Below are 14,352 nucleotides of genomic sequence, written 5' to 3' on the forward strand. Positions count from 1 at the left end.
TAAACAATATTTGGATTTCCTTAAATGGTCATTAGGTAACATAGGTTGGTTTTGATGATTAAATGAGATATGCTGAAAAGCTATTGAAAATGTAAAAGCTGGACAGATTTACTTTTTTATGGTCAGAGCACTTAATAGTGGCTACATTTGAGACTCAGTGACACAACTTGGAACCTACTAAACAGTCTAGCTTAGTCTCTGAGAACTATATTGTAGGTTGATATTCATGTAATAGAGTAGTTCATATTTACTTAACTACTTCATGGGTATTTTTTGTTTATTTATTTACTTAGCATAAGCCTAGTTTTTAGTCTTACCTTTAAAAACAAAGTAGCCATTCCTAGATATAACTAAGATGAGCATCAAGATCGTTGCATCCATGAAGGTATCCTGAACTTTGCTTTCCTAGTTCACATTCCTGCAGTGCATAAATATTATGGTTCCAATAGAAAGAAGGAGCACAGTTAAGTGAAAAACAGCCTTATGCTGCTTATGTCACAGGCACAGTTTCTCACAAGAATCAGTATTCAGGAAGGGCTCTGAAAAGCAGAAAAGCCCATTGTTTAAAAAACAAAAATCCTACACTTACCATTTGATAAAGAAACAGTTTTACATAGTAGTTTTAAGACTTTATCTACTTTTGTTTTTCCTACCCTTCTACAACCCATGACTAAAGTGGCTTAGGGCACCTGGATGGTTCAGGTTAGTGTCTGACTCTTGATAATGCCCCGGGTCTTGATCTCAGGGTTGTGAGTTCAAGCCCTACATTGGGCTCCATGCTGGCTGTGGAGTCTACTATAAATAAATAAATAAATAAATAAATAAATAAATAAATAAAATAAAGTGGCTGATAAATTTGGAAAAATGATCCTAAAGTAGAATTTTGTCTCAACACCTCACTGCATCTCACCAGGTTTCTCTTCTGCCTACATGGGGAAAATTGAACGCACCTGTTACACCATTTCAGGGAGGACATTCACATAGAATGCTTCTCTTATTTTCCTGTCCTCATACCTTTGCTTGTGCTGTTTTCTACACATGGAATGCTCTACTGTATATGCCCTGCATCAAAATTCAGTCTTTCAAAGTCTATCTTGATAGTCATCTTCTCTAAGAAACTTCTGATCCCCAGTGCAAATGTGAATTATCTCATTTTTGCTTATGCTATTCTTTATATATGTCTTACACTCTCAATAGAATATATGCTAAATGTGGAAGACCTTATTTCAATGTCTCCATCATTTTTAACATACAGAAGATTCATAAGTGAATAGAATGGAACAGAATTAAACTTAGGACTTAGACTCTTAGTCCAGGTTCATAAATTATTAGGGGGTAATGAACCTGAAGTTTCCAGTTATTTTACATAAAATTTGTAAGTAAAAATCAAGATGAAATAAATGAATGTAACTTTCAGGGACATGAAGGCCCTAAGTTTAAACATTTAGTATTATCAGAAATACAAATGACTACTTTCCACAAATAGACTGGCGCTCAGCTAAATTTGAAATATTAGGTTGATAGGGCTTTAAAAATAGCCTATGAAGTCTCCTTGATTCCAGTAAGATTCTAAGAGCCTGAAGGGCAAAGTACTATACTCACATATGCAGGCAGTCATGATCCATTTCCCAGCCTCATTTTGGGTATCATAGTTTGTCCAAACAGGTGTGATAACGAGGTGTGGTTGCCTTTATGATCTGTCCTATTGGATCAATGAGTAAAGATGATTAAAACCAGGGGAAGGCAGTAGTAAATCTATGAAATGCTTCCAAGATGTATGCACAGCTTGTCCCTGACTACCTGATGGACATTCCCAGCTCTGCATAACATAAAGTCCCAACAGTGAAAAAAGTCCAATGGTAGTCCAAACAATCAGGAAAAGCCTAAAGGAGGCACTATTCTAAGACACTTCTTGGGTGATACGAGTGTGCCTGAGCCTCATATGCCCCACGGTGAAACAGACGCTGTTTAGTACAGGGATGTTGTGCTTCATTTGGACTTTTTCTTCTTGGTCCTTGTCTTGCTTATCTTCTGCTGGTTTTCCCTTACTGAGTGTGACATGTTTACCACAGCACATAGAAAAATGCCCAGCCACTTTGTGCTAGAAGCACATCTGTGAGGTGATGGGAAGAAAAAGAGATGCTATTCATGAGATGGTGTAAGACAATGGCAAAAACAACTCCTGGCAACTCTCAAACTAACAATAATGTGAAGAATGTTACTGAAATGCTGTCAGTTTTCAACATGATCCACCCATTTATTTATTCATTTCCAAAGCAGTTAAAAAAACTCAGGAGAGATAGGTTCCAGGAATACAAATAACAAAGCATAGTCCTTGCCCTCAGGGATCTCAGTCTGCTGCAGAAATTTGAAACAAATTAAAAGATCACTTGGGCTGCAATGAGCTCATGGAGAAGCAGCAACTAACTTGTCTCTGGGACTATGAGAGTTTCCTGAGGGTTGGGAATGATGACTCAGAGTTCTTGGGTTGCATGAGAGAGTAAGTGGCATTCCAGGTGGTGTTCACCACATGTGCAAGGCAATGACAAAAGAAAAACTGAGTAGTTTGGTGTAGCTGAAGTGTAGAAGGTGATGTTAGGAGCAGAGCCTGAAAAGCTATGTAGCTGTTAACTTAAAGGGTTTCTTGCATAAGGAAATTGGCTTTTACCCGGTGGAAGTTTGGGGACGTTTGAAGATTAAAACAGATGTGGCATAATACATTCTATTTTAAAAAGATGAAAGAAGTCTGGCATTGACTAACTGGGTATTCCTTTATAGTAATTTTTTAAAAAATGTATTAAGTTCCAACAATTCAATTTTGAAATCTCATTTCTACCCACTGCCATCCAGGAATCATATTATATAGAACAGTCTCTTAAACAGCTCTTGCTGTTCTAGCTCCTCTGCTGTCAACTTAAGTAATCTTCAAACATATAAACTATAGGACATCGTATCATTTCTCTGCTTGAATGTATCCACTGGCTTCCCTTACACTATTGTGACATTCAAACTCTTCCCTAAAGTCCTATGTAATTCTGGCCTCTTCTTACTACTGTGGCTTCAGCTCACAGCTCCCTTGTCCTTAGTCACCACCGTCAGTAGCATTGGTCTCACTCATCCTCCTAATCTTCACCTGGCAGGCTTGTCCTCTTTATTGGGGGAAATCCTCAGACCTAGCTTTTTTAAAAAGTATGCTAATCATTTTTTTTAACCTAAGGTGGGTCCTTCTCCTCTAATCCCTCTGAAACCCACTATTCTTTGTTTTCTTTACAACACTGTTATTTGATATTCACTTACATAAATTTGTCCAATTCTTGTTTGTGTATTTTCTTCCTCTCCCACTGGAATATAAAATCCCTTGAGGACAGGCTTTTTACTTTTTTCATTGCATCTCTACTACCTGACACATGGTCAGTATTCACTAGTAATTTTGAGAATGAATGAATATAAATTTCATTGTTACATTCCTTGTCAGGGAGAGGGTACATCAGCAAGAAGTCAAGAATTCCACAACTGTGGATGATGCTGTCTGAGGCAATTGTACTTTTTTTTTTTTTTTTCCCCTACCTTAGCAGAATGGCCCAGGGTGTCAGCTTAGCTGCTACTTTTAAATCTTTTCTTTCTCTGTTAGCCCACTGGGAATTTCTGCAATGTTTTCCAGTGAAAACCTTTTATAATCTCAAAAGTAGGTTGGGGCTTTTGGTAGAGGTTTTAGGGCTTTTTATGGCTACTGAGAGGAAATTTCTCCTTAAGAAATACTTTGTTCACTACAATTTATCCATCAGTATTGCATTTTCCATTCTAACACACTAAATATTTAATTATTTCTGAAGTTTAAAGAATATTTAAAGAAACGTTTTTGTATATGTGTCACCAAACTGAAGAACAATTATGCCAAAACCTAAATTCGCCTAGAAGGAAACATACAAAAGGTTTTCTGTGAGTCTCTGAAAACAGTCTCTATTTATTAGCCTCTAAAATGCTTTTGTCCAGACCAGACATGCCATATGAATCACTGAGAACTCATCAAACATCAGGTTAATGGGAAGCAAATCACAGCAGTAACAAGGGATAGAAACAGTAAAGAAATAGTACAGAAAATGGCATCATTTTTATTCTTTTTTAAAAGAAATATTTTATCTACAATAGCCAAGATATAGAAAAAACTTAAATGTCCCTCAAGGGATGAATGGATAAAAAAGATGTCACACACACACACACACACACACACACACACACACGGGAGTATTACTCAGCCATGAAAAAGAAGGAAATCCTGCCATTTGCAACAATATGGATGGACTTTGAGGGCATTATGCTAAGTTAAATAAGCCAGATAGAGAAAGATAAATGCTGCAAAATATTACTTACATGTGGAAGCTAAAAAGAAAAAATAAATTACACTCACAGAAACAGAGTAGAAAAGTTGTTGCCAGGGGCTGGGGAGTAGGAGAAATAGGAAAACGCTGGCAAGAGGGTACAAACTTCCAGCTATAACATGAGTAAGGTCTGAGGATCTAATGTTAAACATGGTGATTATAACTGGCATGACTATATTGTTTGACTGAAATATGCTAAGAGACTAGAACTTAAATTTTCTCACCAAAAAAAAAAAAAAAAAAAAGAAAAAAGTAAAGAGAAAAATTAAAGTGTGACAGCCTATGCAAAGTAGTTTCTCCCTATGGTAAAACAGAACAATCCAGAGCATGATTTTATCTTAATAAATTATATAAGAATGTAAGGTCCCCAGGTTGAAACTTAATTTCTCATTGGTAAAAGCTCAGAAAGTAAATCATATTCCATCCAGTCTCTTTCTGTCCTTTCTGAACAAGCACAGTATCTATTCATTTAAGTCATAATCTCATTTAACCACATAAATCAATAAAGAACCAATTACTTTTTTCTTCTTTGTATTCTTAATGAAGGAAAGAGACTTCAAACTGGAAATGAAAAGCACTTGCACTATTTTGTTGGTACTTCTCCATTTGCTCAGGGTCTCCAAATATCCTCATAAAGCAATCAAGCATAGAGTCTGGATGTTGAAGCTTTGGACTATCTACCGTAACAAACTCCCTAGGTCAGTAATAGAGTGAGAAATACGACGATTTTTAAGAATGAACAGTTTTTGGGGGCGCCTGCGTGGCCCTGTCAGTTAAGCATCTGCCTTCAGCTCTGGTCATGACCTCAGGGTCCTGGAACAGAGCCCTGTATCCAGCTCTCTGCTCAGTGGGGAGTCTGCTTCTCCCTCTCCCCCTCATCCCTCCACCCCCTGCCTAGCTCATGTATACATGCTCTTTCTCTCAAATAAATAAATAAATATTGGAAATAAAATGAATAAACAGCTTCTGGGTTACTATTTTTGAGAATCATAGTTTGAATTTTGTCTAAATTTTTGTTTCTATTTCATAGCAACTTATAATTTTAAAGATTTATCCACTCAAAGCTAAGAGATTATTTATGCTTATTTTAAAGTTGTTTCTGTTTAATCTTTAATTTTCTTAGTTTTTGTCTTCAGATGTTGAATTTGGGGATTCTTTATACAGTTGGTATCCTTAAATCATGAGATTTTGGTGGACACAGTGCCTTGCATCTAGACTTCATAAGCAGATTCTGAGCAATACCACATTATTTCTACTTAAGGACAGGGGACATGTTCCTTTTTAATATTTTAATGTACTCACCTCCCTAATCCCCCCAAAACTGTGCTTACATTGAAACACACATTTTAGATGAAAAAATAAGCCAATGCTTTAAAAATTGACCTGGAAATAGAGATTATTTGGTGCAATTTATAGATTACATAGTCTTTTGCAATATTGTATAACATTTTAAAAATATTTCAATTATATTCATCAGTGAGTAGGGGCATGGTTCTATCTAAATAGTTATGATTAGCTGAGCTTTGTCAAGTTGAAGGGAGGAAGCCTGTGGCATTCTTTAGATTTTTCCTTGGCCCAGTACCATTCAACATTTTAATTAGTAACTTGGATGAAATTACAAAAAGAAACTTTGTCAAGTTTGTGGACGACAAGCTGGGAAATTCCAGATTTAGGAATCAAAACTATACTGAGTGGTTGGAACTATAATGAATTTCAAAAAATTAAGAGGGATAAAGGAGTAGTGTTATATATGGACCAAAAACTCAACTCAGCTTCAAGTATAAAAAAGGGGAGATAAGGCAAAACAGCAGAGTTACAAAAGAGAGAGGATTTTTAGCTCACTTTAAATATCAACTACGTAATGTCATGTGATTGTTAAAAAATAGGCTTTTAATATATTACTTACAAGGGAGGAAGTATCCCAATTGTGCTGATAAGACCTAAATGGATTAGAAGTATAACATGCAGTTATGGGTACCATACTTTGAAAGAAATACAGACCATACCTATAAAGAGCAATTGAGGGAAGAAGGGATTATTTCAAAGTAAAAAAAAGAAAAAAAAAAGCCATCAGGAATAGAAGAGTTGTCTTGTGAGGGAGGGCATAGATATACTTTACAGACTATCCCAATGTTTGGAACAAGGACCAATAGATACATACAATAGGGAAATAGATTTTTAAAGCAATGTAGGAAAACCTGACAGAATTGTCTAGACATGAAGAACACTGCCTGAATAGGTAATAGGCTCCTCTAATATCAAGAGAAGTTTTTGATCATGAGATACTTGTCTATCTAATGTCCTTAAGGAGTTTGAGGCATAACCATGCATAATTACTCCTTGCAACTTAGAGATCAGAGATTCATTAATTCTGTGACATCAAATTTTAAAAGGGGGGGTTGCCTGGGTGGCTCAGATGGTTGAGTGTCTGTCTGCCTTTGGCTCAGGTCGTGATCCCAGAGTCCTGGGATGGAGTCTTGCATGCGGCTCCCTGCTCCGTGGGCAGTCTGTCCCTCTCCCTAGCTCATGTGCACACATGCTCTCTTTCTCTCTTGCAAAAATAAAAATAAAACCTTAAAAAACATTTTAAAGATTAGGGACACCTGGGTGGTTCAGTTGGTTAAGCAACCAAATCTTGATTTTGGCCCAGGTCATGATCTCAGGGTCCTGGAATTGAGCCCTGCATTAGACTCTGAGCTTGGCAGAGAGTCTGCTTGGGCAGTTTCTCCCTCTGCTTCTCCCCCGATTGTGCTTTCTGTCTCTAAAAATTTACTTATTTATTTTAGGGAGGGTGGGGGCAGAGGGAGAGGGAAAGAGAGATTCCTCAAGTAGACTCCCCACCAAGCTTGATGAAGGGCTCAATTCCAAGATCCTGAGGTCATGAGCTGAGCAGAAATCAAGAGTCGGATGCTTAACTGACTGAGCCACCCAATTGTCCCTTTAAAAATTTTAAAAGATTAAGAATGAAATTGGTAACAAGAGTAAAGGCAGCATAATTTTCGAGGAAAAGGATAAGAAGGGACAGACAAGTCAAGCAAAGGAATTTTGTTTTTAAAAGAAATCTGGGTGTTTGCAATTGGGGAAAAATAAAAAGGGTCCAGGCAAGAAGGAGTGGAAAAGAGGAGATTGGTAACTGGGCTCTGAGAAATGGAATTGAGACTATAGAGAAGAAACATTTCTAAAACCAATGACATGTTTGTGAGGATGGCTTAACGCGAAAGATTACTGATTCTCCTGTTATTCTAATTGATCATAATTTTTCTTCACAAATTAGGAAATTAAGTATTTAGGGTGGGGGAGGGTGAGCGGAGGATTAATGACAGACAAAGAAGATAAAAACCAGCTCCTACTGCTGGATACTGCCACTGTTACTCCCCAATCTTTCATAGTGATGCCAATTTCTTCAGTATAACTTTCAGCAACTTTAGTCTTGTTTCTTGTCTTGTCCCACATTAGCTCTGCTCTTCTGCTGTCATAATTCGAGTGTTTGTCCTTTTCTTAAGTACTTCTTTAAAAAGCTGAGTGGTAGATTCAATCTACTGATCTGATTATCATGTCTAAATAATCTTTCCAAATTGTAAAACATGTCTATAATTGTTTTGGAAATTCAAGTAAGTACAAAAGAAAGAAAAGTTAAATTTCCTAATTAAACCTCAATTCTGAACTATCCATCCTGAAGACAAATGTAGCAAATGGACATAAGGAAAACAGTGTGAACCCAGAGGGAAATTATTTTATGCATAATTCTATTGCATTTTTTAAAAAAAAGAGTCTCAAACTTTAGCATATATAATGGCCTGGATGGTTTGTTAAAACAGATTTCTGAACCTTACTCCCTTTGATTCAGGTTTGAGATAGGGGCCATGAATCTGCATTTCTCACAAGCTCCAGGTGATGCTAATGCAGCTGCTCTCTGGACTACACTTATGGGTAAGATTTTATGTATTTCATTCTTTTGGATCCTACTGTAAATTAAACCATTATGTTAATTTCCTTCTCAGATTGTTCGCTGCTGGTATACAGAAACATGACTGATTTTTGTGTTTATTTTGAACCCTGTAAATTCCTATGAATTAAACTTTGTTGAATTAAAAAAAAATACACTGCAAAGAATGCCATTTTCAGATTATCCAGTACTATCTAGTTAAAAAAACCCCAATAACTATAGGTTATTAGGTTTCTTCCCTGAGTGACAATCTTAATGTCATCCTTCTACTACTTCTATGATTGCTGTCACACTCATGTACTACCTATATTTCAATTTAGTATTTCTGATTGTCTTTTTATTTAAATATTATAAAATAAAACATACTATAAGAACAAAACTAGTACCACTTGACATATGTAGGTCATTTTCAAATAGAATACAATTTAAAAAAACAATAAAATTCTTGCTAAATATTGTTTCTGAAGTTCTGAAGCCTATTCTTTTTCTTAACAAGAGGGATTAAAAGATGACAGCACAACTGTGACATTCGCCTTTACTTAATTAGAAGGTTCAAGGAAGAACTGAAAAGAACTTCCTGAGTATTTGACTTAAATGTTACTTAGTGCTGTGTCTATGTACTACCTAAAAACAAACCCAACTTCTCAACTTATTTCCCAAATTAAATCTTTATTCTAACACTTTAAAAATAAGAGATATAATAGATAACTCATATACTTAATTGGTTTCCATTTTTCCCTACTAATTTCCATATTTCTCAGAGACATGGTAATGAGGTTCCAAAGGTTACTGTCAAGTTCCAAGTGAAGATTAAAATACTTATTTTATAATTTTAATAAAATATTTAATTGCTCCAATCTCCTTTTTTCATACTGTGCATCTGGTGCTTCTTGAAAGTTTGTTTAGAATTTATCCTGCATCACACTTATTGCTGACATTACTAATAAACATTTTCAGAAAAGGAATTATGCCTTGTAAGTTTTCATTTAGTGACATAAGCTGTTAAGCAAAAAATAACTCATGCTCTATTGCTTTGGCTAAACTTGGTGAATAAATTAAAAAAATTTAAAAAGCAGCCTTGATATTATGCGGCAATTAAAAAGAATGAGTTAGATTTATACATGATCTGGAAGGCTGCAAATGATGCAATACTGAGTGCAAAAATTAGGTTGTAGTATGATGTATGATAATAATATTAATGAAAGACCCTCTCCCACATGAGTGTATACATATGAGTAGGAAGAAGGGTATAGAAAGATAAACATTGTGCTGTTAACTTCTGGTTATTGTGGTTGCTAGTTGAGGTCAGAAATGAGGGTAGAAACATATATTGAAAGATTCATTTTTTTCTTCATATACTTTGCATCATTTTACTTTCAAAACATTTTTTTAAAAGAAGAATTCAGTGAATAGGATTTAAAAATGTAATCTGGATAACAAAGTTTAATGAACAACCTTTTGGAGAGGATCTGAACTAGCAGTATAGGTTAGAAATGCTGTACTAGCTCTAATTTAAATATAAAGGCTACATTTCCAAAAACCCAACTGCATCTTAGACAAGTAATAAATAACTCACAAGAAAGTGAATACGAAAATGGCTTCCATGAGAAATGCATGACACCTTAAGACATTGTTATATACAAGAATATAATTATTACAGTTAAAAAATAATTTCAATTAACCAGAGACAAACAATTGAACTCTTGTAGCAAAATGCAGACTTTCCAATATATTAATTAAAAAAAAAAATACTACAATGTCATGGAAGAAGAGTAATATTTACCTGAAGAAGAAACTTCATTAAAACTTCTAATACTCATGTGGATTTTATAAAAACAACATGATAAAGGCAACAGAAATAAAAAATACCCTTTTATAGAATGATTTTTCTTCTTGAAAAAGTCACTTATAAGCTTTTATTTTGAAATAAATATAAAGATTGTGATCGAGAAACCACAAGTATTTCCGGGTAAGGTTGAAGACCCATTTGCTTGTTATCTTTCAACTTTTGTACTATAACTTTGGCAAATTCTTCTCCTTGGATGTCAGTGGTGTCCAGTAACTGTCTGACTTTTGAAGTCCTTGTAGGTTTGGTACTAATGAGTTCATAGTCCTCCTTCATGATCAAGTCCCTGGACAGAAGAGCGTCTAGTGACTGGTTAAGGCAGGCTTCTGTCATTTGGCTCACAATGTCTTCCCTTTTACTCTGGATCCACTGTTGGGCTATGCCAGGCTGTAATCGCTCTGCAGAAGAGCAAGGCATGACAAATCAGTTGAGGACAGATATATAGTTATGAGTAAAATTGGATGAACAAAGAAATAATAAGGAATAAAACCCTTAATTTTCTATGATTGTGCAATATGAATGCAAGTATTTCGGGGGATGCTGTTAATATTCAGGAAACACTCAGATATTTGGGTTATCTCTTCTTTTCCCTTCAGTTTCCTTCCCAGAAAAATCCTTTTTATATGCTATAAATCCACAGGGGCAAAACCCAATCTATGTTATAGATATATATTTTTTAATATAAAGGATACCTGAATAATTTTTAAATAAACATAACTTCACCTTTAGTAACATATTAAGTCATACCTCCTTTTAACATTCCCTCCCTAGATAGATGTTGATGGAATACTATGTGGACCTTTTATGGCATGTCAGCCCTCAACTCTCCTAGGACTGGAAGTGCTTTCCTACTTAAGAAGGTATATATTTATCACGTTGAAGAAATAAAAACAAATAAAACTTATTGCATGTCAAATCTACTGAACATAGAGTTGCAAGATAAACAGCATCACTTACAAAGTGTTAAATATTTACCTGAATTTCCCTCAGCTGAGAGTGGAGTTATCACTGCTAAAGAGCCTGGGGTGGTCTTGTGATCACAAAATGTCCTCTTCTGAACTGCAGAAATGTTACTATTGCAACTGTGATTTACTGGATAGTGACACGGTGTAGAAAAGTCTTGAGTTGTTCCTATAAAACACAGTATCTTCATTAGGGGTAGAACAGTCCTTAGCTATTCCTATTAGCTAAAATATCAACATCTGGATCACACAGAGGATAGTATTCAGTGTCTTTAAATTTTCATTGTCATTAAAGCTGGTTCATAAATCTAATTCCACAATATATTTTAGAATAAAAATGCATTTATAATGAACGTTTTTACCATACTTCTGTCTGTGCTTGTCTGTTTTATGTATATTATAAATTGTGAAATTTTACTTCTTCACATAATCCTGTATTTCTTCTGTGTCTTCTTCCTCCTTCTGTACTTTAAATGTGTCTTCTAAATCTATTTATGATGTGTCTTTCTACACTCTTCCTTGGTAATCCTATTCAATCTCAGGGCCTCAACTGTCACCTCTCTTCCCAAATCTATGTAATTAAATTTCCTGTCTTCATTGAGCTTTAGTCTTACATTTTCAACAGTCCACTAGACATCAACCTCATATGTGCTGCTAAGCACCTCAAATTTGAAAAAAAAAATTAAAAACTTAATTATTCACCTAACTCTAAAACCTATTTCAACTATTTCTGTTAATAGCAACAATGTTCTCCCAATCATCAAGCTTGACAACTTGTTTAGCTCCTTTTTTCCCTCTTTCTTCCTCCAGGTAGAATGCTATACATTCCTTCAGCGTGTCCTCCGTTACATCTCTCTCACCATTTCTCCCTTCTTGCACTCAGGATCAGGTCTCATAACCTCTCATGTATATTATAGGAACAGACTAACAGTCTACTCATTGGTTTTCCCACCTCCATTCTCCTTTTCCTTCTAAAATAGTCTACATATTCTAGCCAGGATGAATCTTCCTAAAGCAAAAAATTTTTATCATGTCACACCCTTGCTCAAATAATTTGCAACAGTTGCTCCCTACACAAGTGAGGAGCCCGAATAGTTCAGCCAAGTGTTAGAATTTGTGATGGTATTGACCTTTTATCTCCTTTCATTCATCCTCTTTACCAGCTAAACCCAACTACTCACTGTTCTCTGTGTTTTCTTGCTTCTGTGCCTCTATGTTGTTCCTTTTGCCTGGAATGCCCATCTTTATAACTATAGGTCCAACCTTCAGTCAGAAACAATCTCTTCATGATGACAACATGGTGTAGTGGAGTGACATGAAAATATTTATCAAAAGACCTGGCTTCGAGTCTTGGGTTTGCCAGCTACTAACTATGTGATCCAGGAAGTCTTGATCTTAAAAATCTGTAAAATGAGGAATATCTCCCTCACAAGGTTGTTGTGAAATGCTTTGTAAAAAATGTTACTTTTCCAAGTGTATTACCATAGCTCTACATCCATCTCTTCTACAATATATCGCTTCTATCTTATACTATGGTTACTTAGAAACATTTCTCTTCTCTTAGATATTTTTTTAAATATCTTTTCACAGAGTCTAACACAATGCCTTCAATATTTTAATGTATTTGGGGAACATCCCACTACTATTTTCACAAGTTAAGATTCTAACACTTTTAAAAAATGAATTATGGCTGCAGATCAAAGACATGTTCCAAACAAACCATGACTGCTTATCCATAATACAGTCTTAAAAAAAGGGAAAACTTGCAAGTAATACTGACTGAAAAATTTACATACTAGATAAAAAATCATTTTCTTGAGGAGCTGACAGGGACTTTGAGGCTATAGTAGAATCGCTACTTTCATGGAGCTGAGAGGATCCACATGATTCCTAAAGTAAATAGAAGATAAATGATTTAGGTTAATAGAAAATCATTCTCAAAGTTATATAGCCTTAATTTCTAAATAGTTCTTTCTTTTTTCCTCTGTTTTTTTTTTTTTAAAGATTTTATTTATTTATTTGACAGAGATCACAAGTAGGCAGAGAGGCAGGGGGGGGCGGGAAGCAGGCTCCCTGCCGAGCAGAGGGCCTGATGTGGGGCTCGATCCCAGGACCCTGAGATCATGACCTGAGCTGAAGGCAGAGGCTTTAACCCACTGAGCCACCCAAGCACCCCAATTTCTAAATAGTTCTTGATTTTGGTTTACTATAAAAAAAGAATAAAAATGGTTACAACTTATACCTTACAAAATTAAAGAAACATATATAACATAGCAAGTCTTATATATTCTTAGAAGAAATTATTAATTTAAATATGAAAGAATGCTACTAAAGAAATCTTTCTTTTTAGATAGCCATGGAAATGGCATTTTCCTTTCATTAATCATTGTTCAGAGGAAGGACAAAGCAGTACTATAACTAGTTCCCATTTGGGTAAGAAGGCATACATATAATGGTAAAAATATAATCAGTGATTTGCCTAAGAACCATATTGGAACACCACTCGTTATATGAAATATTGACAGGGACTAAAGTTAATGGCAAACAAAGCAGCACGGACTATGTATGATTCAATGAGATGAACAGTGGTATGAAAATTAGAGGAGTGTTGGATTTTGAAATGGAGATTGCTATTGGCCACCTAATAAATCCTAAAATCTCCTGGGGCTTTAGCTTCCACATGTAAAGGAAGGAATTAAGACTAAATTATTTTTCATTTTCTTCTCACATTTTGAGTTTGTCAACATAATTTTTTTTACCTCCTGTGGTCCATGAGTTATAGGTGTGTTCAGAGATGAGTCCATTTTCTTCTTGTCACATAAGTGAATAGTGCTCGAAGTACTCTGTAACTGGAATTAATACATTTAAGTCCTTTAGTTGGAGGTGATTAGGAAATTATGTGAGTAAAATACAACCTGCTTAACATACTTTATATGTTTATATAAAATCAATGAAAAGAAAAGTTAAATCATTTGAGAATATAATATATAACCTAAAGGTAGAAACAGTATACAACAGGGGTAATAACTTTAGAGAAATCGACTTTGAATCCTGCCTCCTATTAATTGGTTACCTTGAACAAATTTATCTTTAAAGATGGACTAATACTGGGATGCCTGGTGGCTCAGCTGGTTAAGCATCTGCCTTCAGCTCAGGTCACAATCCCAGAGTTCTGGGATCAAGCCCTTCGTCGAGCTCCCTGCCCAGCTGGCAGTCTAT

At 35.4% G+C, this 14,352-nt stretch overlaps 1 protein-coding gene across 3 annotated transcripts in view; it reads right to left on the minus strand.

The window, feature by feature from the left end:
- Window positions 1-1,657: 1,657 nt before the first annotated feature.
- Window positions 1,658-14,352, minus strand: part of LOC111146577 (receptor interacting serine/threonine kinase 2) — a 38,236-nt gene continuing 25,541 nt past the window's right edge. The window contains exons 8-12 of one of the 3 annotated variants that reach the window (XR_002640544.1): window positions 13,893-13,982; window positions 12,930-13,023; window positions 11,147-11,302; window positions 10,109-10,569; window positions 1,658-1,702 (exon numbers count right to left, since the gene is read on the minus strand). Coding sequence is in view for 2 of the 3 variants with exons in the window: in XM_022502181.1 (XP_022357889.1) it covers window positions 10,232-10,569; window positions 11,147-11,302; window positions 12,930-13,023; window positions 13,893-13,982 (678 nt within the window). In the remaining variant the exon portion in view is untranslated. Of the gene's footprint in view, window positions 1,703-9,704; window positions 10,570-11,146; window positions 11,303-12,929; window positions 13,024-13,892; window positions 13,983-14,352 lie in introns of those variants that run through there. The other 2 variants (XM_022502182.1, XM_022502181.1) reach the window with 2 other exon arrangements.

This window comes from Enhydra lutris, unplaced genomic scaffold, assembly GCF_002288905.1.
Source record: "Enhydra lutris kenyoni isolate GAN:26980312 unplaced genomic scaffold, ASM228890v2 scaffoldscaffold14, whole genome shotgun sequence".
In the NCBI taxonomy this organism is placed as follows: Eukaryota; Metazoa; Chordata; class Mammalia; order Carnivora; family Mustelidae; genus Enhydra; species Enhydra lutris.